The sequence below is a fragment of the Myotis yumanensis genome, unplaced genomic scaffold (assembly GCF_028538775.1).
Source record: "Myotis yumanensis isolate MYYU_CA2020_CCGP unplaced genomic scaffold, mMyoYum1.0.hap1 SCAF_12, whole genome shotgun sequence".
In the NCBI taxonomy this organism is placed as follows: domain Eukaryota; kingdom Metazoa; phylum Chordata; class Mammalia; order Chiroptera; family Vespertilionidae; genus Myotis; species Myotis yumanensis.
Genome location: NW_027223763.1, coordinates 3581592 through 3596246, shown reverse-complemented (window position 1 = coordinate 3596246; position 14655 = coordinate 3581592). Strand labels below are relative to the sequence as shown.

At 44.6% G+C, this 14655-nt stretch overlaps 1 protein-coding gene and 1 pseudogene across 2 annotated transcripts in view; both read left to right on the top strand.

The window, feature by feature from the left end:
• NUP214 (nucleoporin 214) overlaps positions 1 to 14655 on the top strand; it is a 78923-nt gene that overhangs the window by 31745 nt on the left and 32523 nt on the right. For both annotated transcript variants that reach the window (XM_070430429.1, XM_070430428.1), the window contains exons 22-26: positions 1876 to 2139; positions 2837 to 2998; positions 6088 to 6181; positions 13020 to 13098; positions 14356 to 14434. In XM_070430429.1, the coding sequence (XP_070286530.1) occupies positions 1876 to 2139; positions 2837 to 2998; positions 6088 to 6181; positions 13020 to 13098; positions 14356 to 14434 (678 nt within the window). The remainder of the gene's footprint in view (positions 1 to 1875; positions 2140 to 2836; positions 2999 to 6087; positions 6182 to 13019; positions 13099 to 14355; positions 14435 to 14655) is intronic.
• On the top strand, positions 9443 to 9536 carry LOC139021396 (U6 spliceosomal RNA; annotated as a pseudogene).

The following is a 14655-nucleotide window of genomic DNA, read 5'->3' as shown; positions in this document are numbered from 1 at the left end:
GAGGAAATGTCCCTAGAACCTGTTGTGCATCTGAATGCTGGAGTAGGAGCTGCTCGGCCAAGCAGCTCGAGTGGTGGTCTTGGCTTTCCCTCCCTGTTTTCTGCAGTCCTCAGACTGAGTGGCAGTGCTTCCCAAGGGTTTGGGGACGCTGAGCTGGCTCCACGGTTCGTAGCCTCTGCTTTAGAAAGTTGACTTCCCTGGTTTGTGTGGGGTTTGAGTAAGATTGTATTTGAGAAAAAGGCTTCTTTTTTTTAAGAAGATAGAGAAAAACCCACTGATTAGGGAATGATGGCTAAAAACACTTACTGAAAAGAAGCCATATAACCAGTGAAAAAAACTTGTTTTTGCTATTAAATTACCTAGATGTTATACACAGCTTCAGGCATAGTAGTGCTTTGCTTTTGTGCTTGTATCTGCTTTTCTTCTTTCTGTTTTGAGTTGAAACTGGTTTTTTTATACCAACAGCCAATTATTTTTTTGGTAATTAAAATAGGATGGAAATTTAATCTTACTGTACCACCATTCATTAATTTTTCTGTAATCATATAAAGCTAAATTAGGTAAGGTAATAGTCACAGGCAAGTGAAATCTTTTTAACAATCATTTCCATTATCTAAACATATATATACCTTCTCTTAGTAGATAATTGGAAAAATGTGGAAAAATATAACGAAGAATGAAAGTTACTCTTATCCCTCAACCCAAATATGTCATCAATTATGTCATTTTGGTTTACTCTTAAATTTTTTTCTTTGTATCTATAAATTTGATTTTTTGAAAATGAGACTGGGACTGTTGCATTTATAATTTCATACTTTTATATTTTTTAATTAGAAACTCACAAACCTTTACTGTAAAACAGAAAATGACAAGTGTTAGTGAGGATGTGGACAAATTGGGCCCCTTGTGCACTGTTAGTGGAATGTAAAGGGTGCTGCACTATAGAACACAGCTGGTGGTTCCTCAAAAAACTAAATAATTACCATAGGGTCCAACAATCCACCGTGGGTATATACCCCAAAGACTGGAGAGTAGGAACCCAAACAGATATTCTGTACATTCATGTTCATGGCAGCATTATTCACAATAGCTGAAAGTAAAAGCAAGCCAAACACCCAATGGATTGAATAGATAAGTGAAATGGGGTGTATACGTATCTTAAAAAGGAAGGAAATTCTGACATGCTACACTGTGGATGAAACTTTAGGATATTGTGCTAAGGAAAAAGCCAGTCACAAAGACAAATATTGTATGAGTCTACTTCTGTGAGTAAGCAGAGCAGTCAAATTCATAGTGACAAACTAGAACGGTGGTCGCCAGAGGCCGAGGGGAAGAGCAGAATGGGGAGTTAGTTTTTAATGGGGATGGTATTTTTAGACCTAATTGATCGAAAGAATCAATAGATTTAGCTGCAAATATCTAAGGCAGTCAGGACTGAGGACCTTCTGTTGTTACCAGTTTGCATTAGGCCTGTTCTTAGAAATTATTGTTGGAAAAGTGACAGCAGTGGTGCGACTTCCCCGTGATGCGGAAGCTTCTCTGTTACTTTTCTGACACGTTATTACTCTGCCTGTGAGATCCGCTAAGGGCACCAGCTCTCCCACTTTCACACCAGCATTCATTCTGCCTCTCACTTCACATTTTTTTTGTTTCACAGTCAAAGTGTTCTCGTCATACATGGCTCGATATTTCAAAGCCCCATTTGAGCAGAGACCCCCAAACCATCTTTATTCACGTTCGACAATAGCTGCTTCCACTTAAAATAAGTAATAATTAAGTCATTTTGCAGATTGGCTATTTGTCTGTCCACAGTGGAAATTACATAGCTCTTGGGCTGCTTCGTTACTGACTTGGGTTTTGTTTGGGGCTTTGTAGCCAGCCTGTCTCGGTCAGCCTTTCTGTCTCAGAGATACTACGAAGACTTGGATGAAGCCAGCTCCACGTCATCCATCTCCCAGTCTTTGGAGAATGAGGACACACAGGCACCCTGTAAAGATGACGATGCCGGGATCCAGGTCCCTCGCCATGCCCCCGTGGTGCGCACTCCCTCCATCCAGCCCGGTCTCTTGCCCCAGGGGGCAGCTCCTTTTGCTAAATCTCACCTGAGTCATGGTCCACCTGGCGTGCTGGGAGCTTCAGGTAGGAAACAAGGAGACGGGAAACTCCCCGCCACCCCAAGCCACCCCCCGATAGGCTTTGAACTTAGGAAGGAACTGGAGCTGGGTTTTATATTGCCACACCACTGAGTTGTTGGTTCTGGCCCATTCCTGCTAATAGTTCAGAAACTTGAAGACCAGTTCAAAGGAGGTGTGTGCCCTTAGAAGCAGTGGGTGGGACATAGGAGGAAGAGTGGGAAATCAGTCAGATTGATGTGTTGGCATAAAGGTTACATTTCCATGGGTGTCACGGGACATGATCGTGTAGAGCAGCGATTTTCGACCTGTGTGCCGCAAGAATTTGTAAAACGTGTCATACTTGGACTATGACAACAGACAACATAACAATCTCTGTCTGGTGTGAATGAATCAAAATTATAGCTATTTTTTGTCAGCTTGGCAAAAAAACATATATTTTGGTGTGCCACAGAATTTTAGTGATTACTTTATGTATGCCACGAGGTGAAACAGGCTGAAAATCGCTGGTGTAAAGTATCTTAGCTAGTAGAGGCCGGCAGGCAAATTGCATTGGCATCTTTGAAAGATGTGGATGCCAGCCTGTCTGTTGACTGCTACTTTCCTGTTTTTAATCTTGGTGTTTTCCCTGCAACCTAACATGGAGAATTGACCATTTTAACTTTTGTGTTTTCCTCTTCTCGGACCTACTTTGTTTTCCTTAGCGTCTACGTCTGCCAGCAAAATCATCCCTCAAGGGGCCGACAGCACAATGCTCGCAACCAAAACCGTGAAGCACGGTGCACCGGGCCCCTCCCACACCATCCCAGCTCCGCAGGCGGCCGCTGCGGCAGCACTGAGACGCCAGATGGCCAGTCAGGCGCCAGGTAAGAGTGGAGCCCACACCTGTGCAGGGGCTGGTGTGAGCTGTCTGCGTCTTGGGCTGGGGTGGCGGGTGCCAGCTAGCCCCTGGCTCTGCTGCCGTTCTCTCCTGGTGGAAAGGGTTCCCAGGAAGCAGACTTCCTTTGGGGGAGGTGTTAGGCTGCCACAGTCAGGTCAGCAGGAAATTGGGTTTTCTGGTGAGTGTTAATCCCTGCCTTGGAACAGTGTGTGCTTTAAGCCACAATCAATCTTTGCAGTTAGATCACCTGGGAGCATTCAGAGGTTCTGTGGTCTCTTAGGAATCTCGCTGCCCTGTGAGGTGGGTATTAGTGGGCCGTTTTGCTTTTGAGTGATGTGACATTCAGAGAGGGAAGGTGACCCGTCTGATGAGAAGCAGAACCCAGACCCCAACCTGAGGTCTTTCCCTTGCAATACAGCTGCTGCTTGGGGTGGCAGGTGTGGCTGTTACAGGCGGGAACTCTAATGAGCACGGCATTTTGTCAGTGTTGTGGCTGTCCACGTTTTCTGCACCAGGACTTCTGGGTAGCTGGCCTCCAGGACTTCACTTGGTCTCCATGCGTACAAGCCAGTGGTTTTGCCCCCCACACACACTCCTTACTCCCCAGCAGTTAGCAATGTTGGCGGTAGAGCTCAGGAATGCTGCAAAAAAATCTTTTTTAAAAATTTATTAATTTTTTTTTGCATATCATGGGTCACTTTTATTAAAAGCATCATTACTATAATTGGCAGTAGTTTACATTTTATCTTACATGGTAGCAGTTTTCAAAGAAAAATTGAAAGGACACCACCACAGAGGAAAGCAATACATTCAGTCATGTAAACGTCAAGGCTAGCTTAGAGCTGAGGTCCTGCTGTTGAGCTTCGTGGCTTAAAGTAACGAAGGCCTTTAATTTAAAAAGGACCCGATTCCCTACTCTACTCTTACTTTCTTCATCTCCTTCCTTTGTTTACACCAGTGCATTACGAGACCACGAGACAATGAGACTGTAGTTCTGTCTGGCAAGAACCCTCCCAGTAGGTTAATTTCCAAAGGGGCCCTTCACATGTTATTGCTGAGCCTCGGGACAGAGCCAGTCACACTAACGTGAAGGCTGTCCAAGTGCATGGATGTGTGTGTGCAAGTGTGGGAACCATAGTCAGAAAGGGAAAGGATGAACAAGTACAATAGGTTTGGTAAATTCCATCTTGACCTTCACAGCTAATACATTAAATATATAACGTCACCCTTCCTTTGAGCACCTCTTTCGTCCATGAGAGTCACTGAGTTACAAATTCTCTTTATTCTAATACCAGTGGTACTAGAAGGAAAGGGGGAAAAGAGCATTATGTAGGTTGCCTTAAAAAGACATGGTCACCTCCCGAATTTCCTCTCTCCTCGGGAGAATGACTAATGCACTGCACACCCTTCATGACCAGGACCCCTTGTGACGCACCTGTAGAACATGCTTGGACTTCAATGCACAGGACACCCCACAACAAAGGATTATGGATCCCCAAAATGTCCGTACTGCCAAAGCTGAGAAATAATTTTTTTGTTTTAGCTGAATAAAATTATCTTTTTGTTTTATCACTGCTTAGAACACATATCAATTTAGACAGGTTTTTTTTTTTAAGACTAAAAAGACATGGTGGTTTGATTTAGACAAAAGAGAATTACCATTATACAGTGATAAAAGATTTCTAAGAAAAGTTCAGATATTAAAACCCTTATCAAGGCATCTAAACTAGATGTGAAAGAGCATAAATAAGGTACCTTTGAGCCTTCGAAAAGAATAGAATCCTTTGATGTTTCCTTTATTTTTTTATTTTTTATTTTTTTTAAATATATTTTATTGATTTTTTACAGAGAGGAAGGGAGAGAGAGATAGAGAGTTAGAAACATCGATGAGAGAGAAACATCGACCAGCTGCCTCCTGCACATCCCCTACTGGGGATGTGCCCGCAACCCAGGTACATGCCCTTGACCGGAATCGAACTTGGGACCTTTCAGTCCGCAGGCCGACGCTCTATCCACTGAGCCAAACCGGTTTTGGCCTTTGATGTTTCCTTTAAATATTACTTGGATCAAGCAGAAACCTGGCATTGTGCTGAACAGGCCCCAAGTCACGCTGATAGAGTTGATTATTTATAAACTGAAAATCTGCCAGGATTTCGGATTATCCCACTGTCAGCAGGAGGGGGTGTGATTCTATTATCATTTTGGAAGCAGAAATTTCTAAGGTGTAGGCACCTTTGAATGTGCCAGATGAAGAATGTGCAGTCGTAGGCAGGAAGTCCCGGGTGCTTCTCTGAAGGAGGGAGAGAGCGAGCTGCCACAGACCCATGTCCCACCCAGGCTGCCGCTTTCAGTTTGGCAAAATATGTAGTTAGCAGAGATCCAGGAGCTTTGCTCAGGCCTTCTTAATAGTTTTAAAATATCACTAAGTTCTGGAATACAGTTTTAAGTTATAAGACCCAGAAAGAGAGACGTGAAAGCTGACAGGCCTGAGATGGGTAAGTAGGTGTCAGGTTAATCCCGGTTGCCATTAATTCAGCCTCTTGGCCTCCCCCATTCTTGTCTAGGCTCCATTTCCCACATTTTATTCACCGTGTCTGTCTCACTAAGCCGTGGCTTCTTTAGAGAAGAAACTCTATGTCAGACATTTTTGGTATTCCCAGCACCTAACAGTCTGGCAATAAAAACCGCATGTGAAAGAATGGTTGAATGAAAGAATGGAGGGTGGAAAAATCCTTAGTCTGAATCATGCTATTGCTCCAGCTCTTTCTGCCCTTTTCCAAGGTGAGCACACAGCGTGGCAGGCAATCTCAGCTCTGCTCTCTAAAATCTGCCCAGGGAATTCTTTTTCCCTGAACTAGGGCATTTGACTAAATTGCATGCATCTTCACCTCATAATCTTTATGAATGGAGGCTAGGTGTTCACTGAACACAGCGCTGCAGAGCTGCCTAGAGTAGCTGTCCTTTCTCTAATAGGATTGCAATCTGCTTGGGTTTCTGTCCTGATGGTTTATGTAGGGCTAGACTTTTTGATCCCTCATTGCGATTAATATGCCTCTCTGTTCTCTGTTTCAATAGCTGTGAGTACTTTGACCGAATCAACTTTGAAGACTGTCCCTCAAGTGGTAAATGTGCAGGAATTGAAGAATAACCCTTCATCTACAGCGATGGGGTATGTTACGCCTTTGTAGCGTGTGTGCATCAGCCAGTGAATTACTTGTAATATCGGGGACTGCCTGCAGGGAGCAGCATTGCTGCCCGCACTGGGTGACTGTTTTCCTAGAGCCTCAGGGTCTAAGAGGGGTGGACTGCTAATCTTGGATACACAACTGGGTTTTCAGGAGATTGTCCTCTTCAACTTGCCAGTGACAGGTCCCTCATGAGCCTCTAAGCCTGTGCCATGTGTGCGTCTGCGTGTGCTGCACAGGAGGGCTATGGAGTCGGGGGTGGGACTTGGTTTTTTACATAGGTATTTTTTATAGTCTCGGGGTTCCAGAGTTGATGCTTCAGTTCTCATGGAGACTTGATTCTGCAAACTCAATGGTGATCTTGAGATTGACAGTCTCCTCCCTCGTCTCCTCTCTCAGGCATTGCTGTTCTTTCTAGTTTCTTCTGCCTTTTGTATGAAAAGAACAAAAACCAAACAGTCTTAAAAGGCAGCAGCTCTGCTTGGAGACTCGCAGCTTCTCTTCTCTGCTGTATTTGAGGGCTGGGTCATCGCTGCTGCTGGGGCTTGCTTCTCTTTCCTCTGGATCTGTTTAGAATTCATGGCGCTGGCTCCCGTGCACAGTCCTGGCAGCACAGTTCAGAGTCTGCCTTCTGCCGTTGCTCTGCGTGTATTGTCGCTGTGAACTCGGTGGTCCAGCCCAGCCTCCCCAGTGGCAAAGGAAAGAGTTGAAGGACTTTCCTCGGGTGGGATGTCGGGATCGTGATGACCAGTGTCATCGGGGGATTAGTGTCGGGTGCCCATGGTTAGTCCAGCGGCAGGAAGAGCAGCCACAGACCCTGTGTTTCTCCCACATGGTGCCCGCTCTCTCCCCCACCGGGTCTGCTCCCCGGTCAGTTTTGGTTTTACCAAGTGGCCCTGCCTCCCTAGTCCAGTGGCCTTCTCTTTTCCAATTGGTCCATTTATCAACACAGTCTGTCCCAGGAATTTCTTCATTATCTTGGGCTGTACTAAAGCCAAAAACAAGCCTACCCACATTGTATCTTGTAGTGACCTTGACGCTTTGGTATGCTGGTTAGACCAAGATGACATTTGTGGTTGTTGCGAACTTCTCAAGGGAAAAAATGTGCATTGAGTTTGGGGATTGTCGCCAGATTCCTCATAAGGAAGGCAAAGAAAAGCCACCGAATGGCTAAGTGGCTAAAGGGGAAAGAAATGAAGTGGGGGTTTCTGAGACATGGTAGCCGCTAACCAGGGATGAGAACTGGCTCTTGGTGACTTCATTTGCCTTTTCTCAGGCTTTGTTTCCCTTGAATGGGTCAGCTGAGCTGATCTGAGAAAAGGGCTTTGTTAGAAGAGCAGTTCTGAGTTTGCCTTTTTCTGATTTAAGAAAAATAGACACAAAAGTTCAAAAGGAATCTTGAAGAAACTTTTCCTTCCTTTCCCCACAGAGTTGGACTCTGGTACGGTGATTTAACTTGTCTGCCCAGCATGGTGCCTGGAGTGTAGTTCCTTTTTAAAAACCACTTATCAGGTAACACTCCGAGCATAATCAATAAGTGGAGATTGGTATTTACCGCCTCCCCCAATAAAAAAGCTTCAGGGGAAAATGCATTCATTATCAGATTCTGTGAAGCAGTAGTTCTTAGATGTATTTTAAATATTTAATTTTGCATTTAACTTTTTTAGAGTAGTATCTTATAGAAGATTAACCGTAGATGAGCTTATCTATTTCTGCCCTTGGCCTCTTACGTTCATCGGCTTCATCCACTTTTATTCATTAACTAACCACCCTGTGTTAAGGGAGAGGGTTTACCTGGAGCAAACCCAGGGCTGTCGGACTCCCGTGTGGGGCTCAGTCACCTGGTTCAGCAGAGTCTGGGGCAACTGCAATGTTGCCCTGGGTGTGAAGGGCACAGCAGTGAGGAAGTCACACCAGCCCCTGCTTTCGTGGCACTTACTTTAGCAAGGAGACAGCCACTTCACACCAGTTGCACAGCGTTATTTAACTGCAGTGTAGTGAGCTCAGAAGGAGAGGGACCAGCTGCTGAGAAAGCACGGCATGCGCGGGCTGGTGGAGTCGGGGCTGACGAGGCTGGTGGGGAAACGCTGTTTTAGCTGGAAGTTAAACAGTGGCCAGAAGTTTCCAGGCGAAGACTGCAGAGAAGAGTGCTGAACCGAGGTTGGAATGTGTGACGGCAGATCTGGGCAAGGACGGTGTTGGGAATGAAGTTGGAAGTGAAGTTGGAAGAGGGCCCCTTGTGGCCAGAGGCCCGGCAGGAAGTGGGGAGGGAAGAAAGGGGGGCTGGATGAGGTGGGAGGTTTGGCTGGTTTGTTTGTTTTTACTAACACACACCAGACACATCATTCCTTTCAGGAATTTTGTTGTTCATGTGCTCATTTTTTACTCCCAACAAATAATGAGTGTGTTCTGTATGCCGCACACTGTTCTAGGTGCTGGGGATAAAGCAGCAGTTTAACTGAACAGACTGCCAAAACCCACCCTGCCCTAGTCACAGAAAGACTGAGATGTGAAATAAACTAGTACATCGTGTTTCAGATGGTGGCCGGTCTGCTGGACAAAATAGCAGTAGAAAGGGGGTTAGGGCTGTTGGCTGGGCTGGGTTGCAGTTTTAAACAGTGTGGTCAAGGCAGGCGGGTGTTTCTCCCCCCGGCTACTGGCTACAATGTCTCAGACATACCAGACCGAGTTTCTTTCCCCTCAAGCTGGATTTTTTGTCTTCTGTAATGTCTTGCCTTCCGGTGGCTTTTGACACTTGACATTTGGATGAAGATCAAAAGGCCAGAGAGCAGATCTCGTAGATATCCTACGGAAACAGCTCCGGTACAGGCCTGTGGTGGGAGTGTGTCTGGCCGGCTCAGGGAAGAGCCAGGTGGCACTGGTGGCTGGAGGGAGAAAGGAGCCCTGGAGATGGGGGCAGGGGCAGGGGCAGGGTAGGCGCGTGGGGCTCACGACCTGGTTCAGCTAGCAAGCTGGGTCAGGACCTGGTTGACATTGGATGTTTTTTGAGCAGTGAGTGATCTGATTTCTTTTTTTCTTTTTTTTTTTAACTTTAGCAGTTGTTTTTTTAATCTCTATTGTTGAGAGTATTACATATGTCCCCTTTTTTCTTCCATTGACCTCTCCCCTCTCCACCCCTCCACCCCAGGCCTTCATCACTCTGTTGTCTTTGTCTGTGGGTTATGCATATACACATATGAGTTCATTGGTTGATCGCTCCCCCCACCCTCCCCTGCCTTCCCTCTGAGGTTTGACAGCACATATACTAAAATTGGAAGGATACAGAGAAGATTAGCATGGCCCGCAAGGATGACAACTTGAGCAGTGTTTTAATATTGAGGCATAATTTACAAACAGTAAAATTCATCTTTTTCTAATTGTAAAATTCTTATGAGCTTTGATAAATGCAAATAGTTGTATATGACCTACAGTTTTAGCAGGAAGCGCTGGTTCTTATCTTGAGAATAGATCAAAGGGACTGGGATGGGGGACGGTAGAAACAGCGAGACCAGTTAGGAAGCTTTTCCTGTTTTTATAGTAGTAAAATATACATGGAACAGAAGTGACATCGTAACCATTTTTAAGTGTATAATCCACTGACATTAAGTACAGGTAGTGTTGTGTGACCCTCACCACTATTTATTTCCAGAGCTTTGTCATCCCTCCCTCCCTGAAACTGTCTCCATTAAACAATAACTGTTCACTCCCCCTTCCGTCCAATCCCTGGTAGCCTCTATTCTACTTCCTGTCTCTAATAATTTGCCTATTGTAGGAACCTCATTTAATTGGAATCCTTTTGTGTCTGGCTCATTTCACTTGAATTTTCAAGATTCATTCATGTTGTAGCATATGTCAGAATTTCATGCCTTTTATGACTGGATAATACTCCATTGTGTGCATATTCCCATTCATCTGTTGATGAACACTTGGGTGTTTCCCCCTCTTGGCTATTGTGAATAATGCCACAGTGACTATTGGTGTACAAGTATCCGTGTGAGCCCCTGCTTTTAGTTATTTTGGATAATGTTTTATGGAATTGCTAGATGACGCGGTACTTCTTTTTAGCTTTTTGAGCTAAACGTAGTTCAAACTGTTTCACAAAGCGGCTGCACCTTTTTACATTCCCAACAACAATGGGCGAGGGTTCCAATTTCCCCACATCCTCACCAGCATTTGTCATTGTCCATCTTTTTTATGATAGCCATCCTAGTGCATATTAAATGTTATCATTGTGGGGCTTTTATTATTATTTCTTTTAATCCTCGCTGGAGGGTTAAATGTTTTTATTGATTTTAGAGAGAGAAAGGGAGAGAAAGAAACATTGGTCGATGCCTCCCTCATGGGAATTGAACCCACAACCTTTTGGTGTGACAGACGCTGCTCCAACAAACTGAGCGACCTGGCCAGGGCTCATTGTGGTTTTGATATGCATTTCCTTAATGACTAATAACTAGTCATTAGTCATAGGTTGGACATCTATTTGTGTGCTCATTGGTCATTTGTATCTTCTTTGGAGAAATGTCTATTTAGATCCTATGCACATTTTTTTAATTAGTGAGGACTCAAGGAAATATATCTTCCTTGATTTGAGAGAGAGAAACATTTATTGGTTGCTTCCTGTACACACCCCGATGGGGGATCGAACCTGCAACCTAGGTATGTGCCTGACCAGAAATCAAACCTGCAACCTTTGGTGTCCAGGACAGTGCTCCCACCCACTGAGCTGCTTTTCTCAGTTGTTACATAGTCTAGATTCAGGTCCCTTGGGTACGTAGTTTGCAAACACTGTTCACCCATTCTTTGGGTGGTTTTTTCTCGATAGAGTCCTAGAAATGTAAATTTTTAATTTTGATGAAATTTAGGTGTGGGGGTTTTTTTTAGGTTTTGGTTTTCCTTGTGGTTTAGGTATCACATTTAAGAGACTGTTGCCTAAACCCAGGTTATAATGATTTAGGTTTTTATAATGGTTTAGGTTATAATGGTTTAGGAATAATGGCTTAGGTTTTCTTCTAAGTTTTATAATTTTAGCTCTTACACTTAGTCTTTGATCCATTTTGAGTTAATTTTTGTCAGTGGTGTGTGGTGTTCTGCTTGCTCTTGGATCATGGTGGATCGACTTAGCTGGTTGCACTGAACTGCAGTTCTCTGCAGGGCTGTCACATGGCCCAGTGTGTAGGGGACTTAGGATACTCACGAGATGTATAGCATTTTCACAAGCAAATAGAACAATAATTATGCTCGGTCTGTTTCATGCGTGATTTAATATACCACCATGCCATCACTAAATTGGGGTTGAAAAAAATGTTCCAAAATTGGATGAACTTGCTGCTTCTGTTTTTTATTGCTAGTTTCTTTTTTGCTTTTCTCTGCGTTCGCATGGAAGATTTTCATTTCCCTTGTGGTTCTCCTGAGCTCAAATCACTTCTCTGCCCAAGTCAGCTGTGTCTGCTCAGGGATCTCAGTCCCAGGGCCTCACTCACACATTCCTCTTCTCTGCTGGAGACTCGCAGAGGTGAGGGAGCTGTAGCTGTGTCCCTGGTTGTTAGAATAGCTGGGGGAGCAGGAATGTGTTTCTTCAGAGACACACCGTTGGTAGCTTTTGTCTTCAGTAGAAGAACAAAGGGAGTTTCGTTGCATTGTAAAGAACCCCATCATCTCTTCCCTGTCAGTGAAAAGGTGGTGCGGGCAGGTTCCTGTGCTTCCAGCAGAGACAGGTGCTTGTGAGATTGTTCATTTTTTCTGCGAGGCCTGGGCTTGTTTTGTCTTTCCTCTTCCGAGTTAAATTTTTATTTGTTTATTTTTATTGATTTGAGAGAGTGAGAGAGAGAAACATTGATTTGTTGTTCGACTTATTTTTGCATTCATGAATTGATTCTTGTATGTGCCCTGACTGAGGATCAAACCCTCAACCTTGACATATCGGGGTGACGCTCTTGCCAACTGAGCTACCCGGCCAGGGCCTCCAAGGTGATTTTTGGATGGAAAGAAATGAATCCTCCTAACTTTAGGGAGGGTTCTGAAAAATCAGACCAGATCCTATAGCTACGACCACTGTACGAACCAAAGTCACTCAGGACTGAGAACAGATAATTTGATTTTAAAAATTGCTCCCAAGAGCCACCAATAGAGCTTTCATCTGTGATTGCATTCAACTGCTGATTTTTTTCTCACGTTAACGCTTAAGCAATTGTTGAAATAGCAGTTTTCTGCATATCGAGTTCAGGGCTAGCAAAAGATGGTGAGAGCTCTTCCTGCAAATACTGGGTGCACTTTCCATCCTGTAGCAAAGGCGCGGGTTGGACCTGGAGCAGTGGCACAGTCAGCTCTCTTGTGTGCCGGCCTGGTGAGCACTGGGCTCTTGGGTGCTTCTGTGAGAAGCCGAGCTCTCTCTCCTTAGGGTAACTCCTTCGAGCCACTTGTGGCAGCAGAGCCACCGATCCCGTGCACGTGTTCTCAGGCTTGGAAACGAGCAGGAATTGCCCACATGGTCTGCAGCTGGGGCCGGGGTGGTAGGGTGGGTGGAGAGGGCGCACACTCCAGGTAAGAAAAAGACCTTCTTCTGACTAGTTAGAACTTGTTTTAGGATTGCAGGAAGAAAATAAGTGTTAAGTTTACTGCTTTGACTTTTATGTTAAAGACCCATATTTCATTTAAAGATTTATTCTCCAATCTGAAAAATGTCAATGACTTTGGTTAGGGTCCGGACATCTATACTGTGATAGGAAAGAACTGATATTATTTACTGACTGGAGTTTGCCTCAAGGGTGAGTGTGATTTCCCCAGTCATGCCTTTCCCTTGAGCGCTGGCTTTATGTTTTTCAGTTCTCCGGTGTCACACTCCACAGCCAAAACCCCTCACCCAGTGCTGACCCCCGGGGCTGCGAATAACCAAGCCAAGCCGGTAAGTCGCTGGTTTTCCTTGTTTACAGCCACGCAGGGTAACTGAGACAATCTTGTTTGGAGTCCTCACTTTGTTTTACATGAACCATAAGTCCTTGCCCCACAGTTTATCCAGTCTTGATGTAGCAGGCTGGTTAGGACCTGACATGATCTCATAGGCCACTTGCCCGTCTGCATCTAGCAATCGTGGGTCATAGTTTAATGCTTTATATTTATATGGAGTATTTGGATTTGCAGTTACTTTCATTTAACATTACCTTAGTTAACACACGCAACGGCCATGCAGTAGACAGGAGAGGGGTTTAGCTATGCTTCACTAATGGAGAGGCCAAGGCTCATGTGAACCAGAGCTGGGACCCAAGCCTTTCCACTTCTTCCCGTCATGCTTTTCTCGTTATACCTTTCAGGATTCGTGTCCGCGGGAGAGGGTCTCTTGCTTTCTCCTGCATGCTGGCTTTCAGAGCTCGCCTAGCCTGTGATGTTTGTTATGTCTACTTCCAGGCTTTTGCCTGGTAAACATTGTCTCTTACAAAAATAGGTTATGTTGTCAGCAGTTAAATAATAGAAGATGGCTGAAAGGTAGGTCAGGCTGTGGCTGCAGCTTTCCCTGAGAAGCTGGGTGCTCTGCCACTCATCTCTCTGAGGCGGTGGGATTAGGTTGTGTTAGAGATTGAACACCAGAACTTGCCGATTGTGAGTTCTCAGGCATGGCTCTCTGTTCCTTCTCTGCTGTGACTTAAATGACATTTAAGCGTTTAGCATTTGATCCCTCTTCTGGACGTTTCCACATTCACCTTGGAGGACACAGGGCAAGGCATCAGTCGTAACATACAAGAGTAAAGAAACGTTGCCTAGAGGTGGATACCAGTCAAACAGTTTTGCTTTTTCACTTCATTATAAATTTTTTGAGAACCAGAACTCATTTAATTCATTTACTGCTGCTTTCACTCGTCTACCAAATACTCCAGTGTCGTTTATGTGCCAGGCACTGTGCTGGGCACGGAGAAGATAGCCACAAGATAGACGGGCATGGCCCTGCTTTCTTATCACTGAAGAATGAATATTCCATCCTCTGATATGATCTTACATGTGGCAGACACTTAAAAATATTGACTTACCTTGAAACTAAAAAAAGTGTTAAACTAAATAAATGGGTTTATGCTTGTTTATTTAAACTATGTTATCATTTTACATGTTCCTTTATTCCAAAGGATGGTCAGCAGTTTCACACGTACGTTTTGCTTGTGTTCTCTTGTAGGGATCGCTAATAAATTCCCTAAAGCTGCCTGGGCCCACATCAGCCTCCGGTCAATTGTCATCCGGTGATAAAGCTTCAGGTCAGTTTGCATTTTTGTTTTAGTTAAAATAAAGGTGAAAGAACTGCTCCAGCACAGGTCACTGTTCTAGATCACAAAGTCAGTCAGCACAGGAGGCCAAGTGCAGAGACACTCGAAAGGCCTTGGCTGGTGAAGGATCTCCAGGACATCAGCGGGCCTTCCACAGTCTGCTCACGTCTGCAATTGGAGAGCAATAGGCGAAACTTTCCTGTAAAAGTTTT